A 9,695-nucleotide genomic window follows, 5' to 3' on the forward strand; every position below is an offset into this window, starting at 1 on the left:
CATGCAGAATACTGAGATACTAAATCTTGCATGGTGATTCCTTCCCAATTCTCGCGGAAGAAATCAGCTGGTATTGTAATGAAATACCAAATGATTGCCGGGACACGATTTACCTGAAAGATATACTTTAAAAAACAATGGTTTGGGGCTTGACAATCATGCATCTCCCTTGCAATCGGCCCAACGAAATCTGAGAAAGTCGTCTGAAAAACTGGCAGAATGTTGAGAAGAGGCAAGGGTTACTCGTCGGTATATATTTGTGATAATCGCCTAGAAGCTAATCTAAATTGCCGGCTGGATGTCAGGAATGGATTGGCTCATGATAAGACCAATCAATTTAAAGGGAGACGATGACTGCTTGGCTGCCTCCATCAGTTCCTTCCTCACGATCTCGCTGCCTTTCCATCAGTTTCTTATGTGTTATTATGGTGGAGGATCGGGAAGTGGAGCAGATAGAGAAGACAACGCAGTGGCATGCATACTGTTGGAGAGGTGACCTGCAGGATACAACTAATTAACGGAGAAGACCAAGGATCGTGCAGCAAGCAGATGACATGCTCGGGTTTTTTTTATTGAACTGTAGATAATGTGGGCTTTTAATCTGATTGATGACGTGGAGATTGCATGCTTAGACAAATAGGCAAATGATGTGGCATAGCTGCATGTTGAGAGAAGCCCTTGTAGTGGGGTGCTCCTATTTAGAAATAGAAGATAAAGTCAGAGTACTAGTTTGTTTACATTTCCACAGGCCAATTTTACGAACAAAATTTCGAAAATTAATCTTCAGAAACTCGGAAGCCAGGTGACACAGCAGTCATCAAGGATTGCAGCTAGTGGTACACAGTGACCTGGTCAAGATCTACCTTGAGCCTGCTTGACGCTTCAGCTCGGAGTTGAGAGCCTTCTCCTGTGACAGCTCGGCCTCTAGTTTGTCCGTCCTAACCGTGAGGTTCAGGATCAGTCCGGCGAGTTTGTCCATGGTCTCCGCCTGGCCGAGGCTCCGCCGCTGGATCTCATTACTCGCAGTGAACGATTTCATGGCGATATCGTCGAGAATGCGAATCCGGATCTTCTCAGTGGCGAGCTCAGAATAAAGTCTCATGCACTCATCGGCGAGGGCGCTTCTGTCCGCCGTCTCGACGCAGAAATCGCCCATAACCATTTCTAAAATGGGCCCGATCTCGTAGCGGGGCTTCTATCAGATGGGGATGGAGCACAAAATCAGAAGTGTACCCAGAGAAGTACCAAGAAAGAGAAAATGGGAATCCCAATTTGCACGAATGTCTATACCTCGCTGCTTTGAGAACTTGGCTCCGTGGAAGATGTTTCCGCAGGCAGGAGGGCTGCGGGAAAACTAAGGCCGCCCGACCTGAATATACGATTGAGAGAAGGTAAGAAAAGGAGGGGATGATAAGTTGTGAAAGACATAGAAAGATGCGCAAGAACGGAGGATCGCCTGAAGGTGGCAGTCGCGGGCTGCGACGCCCTTGAAGACTCTTGCGCAGAAGGCACCTCGACAGCAGCACAGGGACGGCATTGCTGGGATTCCCTCAGCTTCGCCGCAGCCGCACGAGCCCTTCTGTGGCGAGACTTGCTCCCGGTCATGGTGGCGAAGTAGTATTCCAAGAGGTAAACAAAGTGGTGAACTGAGGAAGACGGCAAGAGCAAAGGTTAGTCCTTAAATTTGGCCTCCCCGTCTCCTCGGCACCTCGCGAGTAGTAATACTTATCTGGTCAAAGAGCAAACTTCGAGGCAGAGACTTGGTGGGCCATTCATCTCCAACTATACTTCCTCCGATCTTATTATACTACTACATTTATACAAAGTTTCCTATGGATTCAAGGGTACGAAAGCCAAGTTAAATCTTTTACATGACATTATTTTTTCCATGAAGCCAAGTTAACTCATTTATCAATTGGTACATTTTGGAGTGACTAAGAAGGATCCAGGCTTACTTTTTCATTTTCATGTTTTAAACATGTTTAAATCTTGGTCAAACCTATGACTTGACCAAGATTCAAATGGGCATAAAAATTCAAAAAATCAAAAAAAGCACGCCGTCTTCCTATGTCATATAGTAAGCATTCAAGGTGATAAACAAGGTCCGGCATATTCAAACCACAAAAATCATGTATCTCGCCCCTAACCCTAAACAAGGATCCAGGCTTACCCTTTTCATTTTCATCTTTTAAACTTGTTCAAATCTTGGTCAAACTTAGGATTTGACGAAGATTCAAATGGGCGTAAAAATACTTAGAAAAATCATGTACGTATCTACCCCAAACCCTAAACTCTATCTTACGAAGCCAAGCATGAAGAGAAGTGGTTTTGGGTTTCAAACATGGAAATTTCAAAAACCACCCAAAAGCTTCATTTTAGAGTGACTAAGAAGGATCCATGCTTACCTTTTATTTTCATGTTTTAAACATGTTCAAATGTTGGTCAAACCGTACGTACCTAGGATTTGACCAAGATTCAAATGGGCATAAAAATTCAAAAAAAAATATGAAAAACCAAAGCACATAGCCTAGCTTCTTATATATGCCATATAGTAAGCACTCAAGTTGATAAACAAAGTCTAGACATATTCAAACCAGAAAAATCATGTATCTACCCCTAACCCTAAACTTTGTCTTAATTATGAAGTCAAGCACGAAGAGAAGTCGTTTTGGGTTTCAAACATGGACATTTAAAAACCTCCCAAAAGCTTCATTGTGGTGTGACGTACTAAGAAGGATACATGCTTACATTTTCAACAACCCCCTAAAAGCTTCATTATAGAGTGACTAAGAAGGATCCAGTCAAGCGGGCTTACCTTTTATTTTCTTGTTTTAAACTTGTTCAAATCTCGGTCAAACCTAGGATTTGACCAAGATTCAAAATGTGCATCAAAATTCAAAATAAATTATAAAAATTAAAAACCAAATTAAAGCACATAGTGTTCTTATGTCATATAGTAAGCATTAAAGTTGATAAACAAGGTCTAGACACATATTCAAACAAGACAAATCATGTATCTATACCCCTAACCCCTAAACTCTATCTTATGAAGTCAACAACATGAAGAGAAGTGGTTTTGGGTTTCAAACATGGAAAATTCAAAAACCTCCCAAAAGCTTCATTTTAGAGTGACTAATATATATAAGAAGGATCCATGCCTGCTTACCACCTTTTCATTTTCATATTTTAAACTTGTTTAAATCCGTGTCAAATTAAACCAAGGATTTGACCAAAAGATTCAAATGGGCATAAAATTTAAAAAAAATCAGAAAAATGAAAAACAAAAGCATATAGTCTTCTTATGTCATATACTAAGCATTCAAGTTGATAAAAAAGGTTTGGACATGCATATTCAAACCTAGGCAAATCATGTATCTATCCCCTAGCCCCTAAACTATATCTTATGGAGTCAAGCATGAAGAGAAGTGGTTTTGGGTTTCAAACATGAAAATTTCAAGAACATCCCAAAAACTTCATTTTAGAGTGACTAAGAAGGATACAGGCTTCCCCTTTTCATTTTCATGTTTTATACTTGTTTAAATCTTGGTCAAACCTAGGATTTGGCAAAGATTCAAATGTGCATCAAAATAAAAAATCAGAAAAATTAAAAACCAAAGCACATAGTTTTCTTATGTCATATAGTTAGCATTAAAATTGATATAAACAAGGTCTAGATATATTCAAACAAGAAAAATCATGTATCTACCCCTAACCCTAAACTCTGTATGTCTTATGTTGTCAAGCATGAAGAGAAGTGGTTTTGGGTTTCAAACTTGGAAATTTCAAGAACCCCCCAAAAGCTTCATTTTAGAGTGACTAAAGGATCCAGGCCGGGCTTACCTTTTATTTTCATGTTTTAAAATTGTTCAAATCTTGGTCAAACCATGCCTAGGATTTGATCAAGATTCAAAAATGGGCATAAAATTTCCAAAAAAAATGAAAAACCCAAGCATATAGCCTTCTTATGTCATATAGTAAGCACTCAAGTTGATAAACAAGGTCTAGACATATTCAAACCAGAAAAATCATGTTTCTACCCCTAGCCCTAAACTTTGTCTTATGAAGTCAAGCACGAAGAGAAGTCGTTTTGGATTTCAAACATGGAAATTTCAAAAACCCTTCCCAAAAGCTTCATTTTGGAGTGACTAATTAAGAAGGATACAGGCTTACCTTTTCATTTTCATGTTTTAAACTTGTTTAAATATTGGTTAAGCCTAGGATTTGACCAAGATCAAATGGGCATAAAAATTCAGAAAAAATCAAAAAAATGAAAACCAAAGCACATAGTATTATTATGTCATATAGTAAGCATTCAAGTTGATAAACAAGGTCTAAACAACAAACTAGACAAATCATGTATCTACCCCCTAACCCTAAATTAACTCTGTCTTATGAAGTCAAGCATGAAGAGAAGTGGTTTTGGGTTTCAAACATGGAAATTTCAAAAAACTCCCAAAAGCTTCTCATTTTAGAGTGACTAAGAAGGATTCAAGCTTACCTTTTCATTTTAATGTTTTAAACTTGTTCAAATCTTGGTCAAACTTAGGATTTGACCAAGATTCAAATGGGCATAAAAATTGGGAGGAAGGGTATGAATTACAATTCAAAAAAACAAGGTAACTTAAATACTTGGATGCCCCAAAGATGTGTGGAAGCCCAAAACAATGGCAAAACATGTGCGCACGCTGCATCCAATTCAAGTAGAACACATAGTAGGCATCGATAGTTTGACCTAAATTTGAAATCAAAGAGAAGGTGGTTAGAAAAAATCGAAATTGGCAAAGCAAAGCATGAAATCATAAATTTGTGATGCACTATAGCTATGAAAAGTATCAAACAATGCATACCAAAATGATTTTTTAGAGGAATACTAGTTCAACTTATTTTAATTTTATATTAGTAGCCCAAAATCGAACTAGTAGTTGGATATTTTTGAACATGATCTGTAGTAGTGGGCAAAACCCTAGTTTAACCTATTTAATCATAGATTCGTAGGTCGATTTTTCTACTTTTTTATTATTACTATGCAGCACATGTGTGTTTGCCCGTCGAGTGAAACTCGGAGGAAGAGGGATCACTCGGAAGGAGAGAAGAAGGGAGAGAATTATGGTGTCTCCCCTTTTTCGTGTGATGATGTTGACTTTTGTGCAGGGTTTGTCAGTGAGCAGGAGCGAGCGAGCGAGCGAGCGAGTCGAGCGAGGCCGAGAATGAGAGAGATTTGTTTTTTTTGTGAGAGGGACAACCGAAGGATCCAGAAGGACCCACATACTTCCGATACGCATCCTGATGCGTCTTCTCTTGACAAAGAAAATGGCTGGGAGTTTGCGTACCTATTGCACGTGACTTGTGCTCACTGAAGTGTGGGACCTCACGCATGGGCACGACACGTAAGTGACAGACCTGTTGATGTAAAAACTCGGTTGATTATTATACTACTACATTTATACAAAGTTTCCTATGGATTCAAGGGTACGAAAGCCAAGTTAAATCATTTACATGACATTATTTTTTCCATGAAGCCAAGTTAACTCATTTATCAATTGGTACATTTTGGAGTGACTAAGAAGGATCCAGGCTTACTTTTTCATTTTCATGTTTTAAACATGTTTAAATCTTGGTCAAACCTATGACTTGACCAAGATTCAAATGGGCATAAAAATTCAAAAAATCAAAAAAAAGCACGCCGTCTTCCTATGTCATATAGTAAGCATTCAAGGTGATAAACAAGGTCCGGCATATTCAAACCACAAAAATCATGTATCTACCCCCTAACCCTAAACAAGGATCCAGGCTTACCCTTTTCATTTTCATGTTTTAAACTTGTTCAAATCTTGGTCAAACTTAGGATTTGACGAAGATTCAAATGGGTGTAAAAATACTTAGAAAAATCATGTACGTATCTACCCCAAACCCTAAACTCTATCTTACGAAGCCAAGCATGAAGAGAAGTGGTTTTGGGTTTCAAACATGGAAATTTCAAAAACCTCCCAAAAGCTTCATTTTAGAGTGACTAAGAAGGATCCATGCTTACCTTTTATTTTCATGTTTTAAACATGTTCAAATCTTGGTCAAACCGTACGTACCTAGGATTTGACCAAGATTCAAATGGGCATAAAAATTCAAAAAAAAATGAAAAACCAAAGCACATAGCCTAGCTTCTTATATATGCCATATAGTAAGCACTCAAGTTGATAAACAAAGTCTAGACATATTCAAACCAGAAAAATCATGTATCTACCCCTAACCCTAAACTTTGTCTTAATTATGAAGTCAAGCACGAAGAGAAGTCGTTTTGGGTTTCAAACATGGACATTTAAAAAACCCTCCCAAAAGCTTCATTGTGGTGTGACGTACTAAGAAGGATACATGCTTACATTTTCAAGAACCCCCCAAAAGCTTCATTTTAGAGTGACTAAAGGATCCAGGTCGGGCTTACCTTTTATTTTCTTGTTTTAAACTTGTTCAAATCTCGGTCAAACCTAGGATTTGACCAAGATTCAAAATGTGCATCAAAATTCAAAATAAATTATAAAAATTAAAAACCAAATTAAAGCACATAGTGTTCTTATGTCATATAGTAAGCATTAAAGTTGATAAACAAGGTCTAGACACATATTCAAACAAGACAAATCATGTATCTATACCCCTAACCCCTAAACTCTATCTTATGAAGTCAACAACATGAAGAGAAGTGGTTTTGGGTTTCAAACATGGAAAATTCAAAAACCTCCCAAAAGCTTCATTTTAGAGTGACTAATATATATAAGAAGGATCCATGCCTGCTTACCACCTTTTCATTTTCATATTTTAAACTTGTTTAAATCCGTGTCAAATTAAACCAAGGATTTGACCAAAAGATTCAAATGGGCATAAAATTTAAAAAAAATCAGAAAAATGAAAAACAAAAGCATATAGTCTTCTTATGTCATATACTAAGCATTCAAGTTGATAAAAAAGGTTTGGACATGCATATTCAAACCTAGGCAAATCATGTATCTATCCCCTAGCCCCTAAACTATATCTTATGAAGTCAAGCATGAAGAGAAGTGGTTTTGGGTTTCAAACATGAAAATTTCAAGAACATCCCAAAAACTTCATTTTAGAGTGACTAACAAGGATACAGGCTTCCCCTTTTCATTTTCATGTTTTATACTTGTTTAAATCTTGGTCAAACCTAGGATTTGGCAAAGATTCAAATGTGCATCAAAATAAAAAATCAGAAAAATTAAAAACCAAAGCACATAGTTTTCTTATGTCATATAGTTAGCATTAAAATTGATATAACAAGGTCTAGATATATTCAAACAAGAAAAATCATGTATCTACCCCTAACCCTAAACTCTGTATGTCTTATGTAGTCAAGCATGAAGAGAAGTGGTTTTGGGTTTCAAACTTGGAAATTTCAAGAACCCCCCAAAAGCTTCATTTTAGAGTGACTAAAGGATCTAGGCCGGGCTTACCTTTTATTTTCATGTTTTAAAATTGTTCAAATCTTGGTCAAACCATGCCTAGGATTTGATCAAGATTCAAAAATGGGCATAAAATTTCCAAAAAAAAATGAAAAACCCAAGCATATAGCCTTCTTATGTCATATAGTAAGCACTCAAGTTGATAAACAAGGTCTAGACATATTCAAACCAGAAAAATCATGTTTCTACCCCTAGCCCTAAACTTTGTCTTATGAAGTCAAGCACGAAGAGAAGTCGTTTTGGATTTCAAACATGGAAATTTCAAAAACCCTTCCCAAAAGCTTCATTTTGGAGTGACTAATTAAGAAGGATACAGGCTTACCTTTTCATTTTCATGTTTTAAACTTGTTTAAATATTGGTTAAGCCTAGGATTTGACCAAGATCAAATGGGCATAAAAATTCAGAAAAAATCAAAAAAAATGAAAACCAAAGCACATAGTATTATTATGTGATATAGTAAGCATTCAAGTTGATAAACAAGGTCTAAACAACAAACTAGACAAATCATGTATCTACCCCCTAACCCTAAATTAACTCTGTCTTATGAAGTCAAGCATGAAGAGAAGTGGTTTTGGGTTTCAAACATGGAAATTTCAAAAAACTCCCAAAAGCTTCTCATTTTAGAGTGACTAAGAAGGATTCAGGCTTACCTTTTCATTTTAATGTTTTAAACTTGTTCAAATCTTGGTCAAACTTAGGATTTGACCAAGATTCAAATGGGCATAAAAATTGGGAGGAAGGGTATGAATTACAATTCAAAAAACAAGGTAACTTAAATACTTGGATGCCCCAAAGATGTGTGGAAGCCCAAAACAATGGCAAAACATGTGCGCACGCTGCATCCAATTCAAGTAGAACACATAGTAGGCATCGATAGTTTGACCTAAATTTGAAATCAAAGAGAAGGTGGTTAGAAAAAATCGAAATTGGCAAAGCAAAGCATGAAATCATAAATTTGTGATGCACTATAGCTATGAAAAGTATCAAACAATGCATACCAAAATGATTTTTTAGAGGAATACTAGTTCAACTTATTTTAATTTTATATTAGTAGCCCAAAATCGAACTAGTAGTTGGATATTTTTGAACATGATCTCGTAGTAGTGGGCAAAACCCTAGTTTAACCTATTTAATCATAGATTCGTAGGTCGATTTTTCTACTTTTTTATTATTACTATGCAGCACATGTGTGTTTGCCCGTCGAGTGAAACTCGGAGGAAGAGGGATCACTCGGAAGGAGAGAAGAAGGGAGAGAATTATGGTGTCTCCCCTTTTTCGTGTGATGATGTTGACTTTTGTGCAGGGTTTGTCAGTGAGCAGGAGCGAGCGAGCGAGCGAGCGAGTCGAGCGAGGCCGAGAATGAGAGAGATTTTTTTTTTTGTGAGAGGGACAACCGAAGGATCCAGAAGGACCCACATACTTCCGATACGCATCCTGATGCGTCTTCTCTTGACAAAGAAAATGGCTGGGAGTTTGCGTACCTATTGCACGTGACTTGTGCTCACTGAAGTGTGGGACCTCACGCATGGGCACCACACGTAAGTGACAGACCTGTTGATGTAAAAACTCGGTTGATTATTATACTACTACATTTATACAAAGTTTCCTATGGATTCAAGGGTACGAAAGCCAAGTTAAATCATTTACATGACATTATTTTTTCCATGAAGCCAAGTTAACTCATTTATCAATTGGTACATTTTGGAGTGACTAAGAAGGATCCAGGCTTACTTTTTCATTTTCATGTTTTAAACATGTTTAAATCTTGGTCAAACCTATGACTTGACCAAGATTCAAATGGGCATAAAAATTAAAAAAAAAATCAAAAAAAAAGCACGCCGTCTTCCTATGTCATATAGTAAGCATTCAAGGTGATAAACAAGGTCTGGCATATTCAAACCACAAAAATCATGTATCTACCCCTAACCCTAAACAAGGATCCAGGCTTACCCTTTTCATTTTCATGTTTTAAACTTGTTCAAATCTTGGTCAAACTTAGGATTTGACGAAGATTCAAATGGGCGTAAAAATACTTAGAAAAATCATGTACGTATCTACCCCAAACCCTAAACTCTATCTTACGAAGCCAAGCATGAAGAGAAGTGGTTTTGGGTTTCAAACATGGAAATTTCAAAAACCTCCCAAAAGCTTCATTTTAGAGTGACTAAGAAGGATCCATGCTTACCTTTTATTTTCATGTTTTAAACATGTTCAAATCTTGGTCA

At 37.2% G+C, this 9,695-nt stretch overlaps 1 protein-coding gene across 1 annotated transcript; it reads right to left on the minus strand.

Annotated features, from left to right (window-relative positions):
• Window positions 1-731: 731 nt before the first annotated feature.
• LOC139837511 (uncharacterized) lies at window positions 732-1,685 on the minus strand. Its single transcript, XM_071826925.1, has 2 exons — window positions 1,291-1,685; window positions 732-1,195 (listed from the first exon to the last, which is right to left on the minus strand). The coding sequence occupies exons 1-2, from the start codon at window positions 1,603-1,605 to the stop codon at window positions 860-862; spliced, it is 651 nt and encodes a 216-aa protein (XP_071683026.1). The 5' UTR covers window positions 1,606-1,685; the 3' UTR covers window positions 732-859.
• Window positions 1,686-9,695: the final 8,010 nt, after the last annotated feature.

The sequence above is a fragment of the Lolium perenne genome, chromosome 3, assembly GCF_019359855.2.
Source record: "Lolium perenne isolate Kyuss_39 chromosome 3, Kyuss_2.0, whole genome shotgun sequence".
NCBI classification, from domain to species: domain Eukaryota; kingdom Viridiplantae; phylum Streptophyta; class Magnoliopsida; order Poales; family Poaceae; genus Lolium; species Lolium perenne.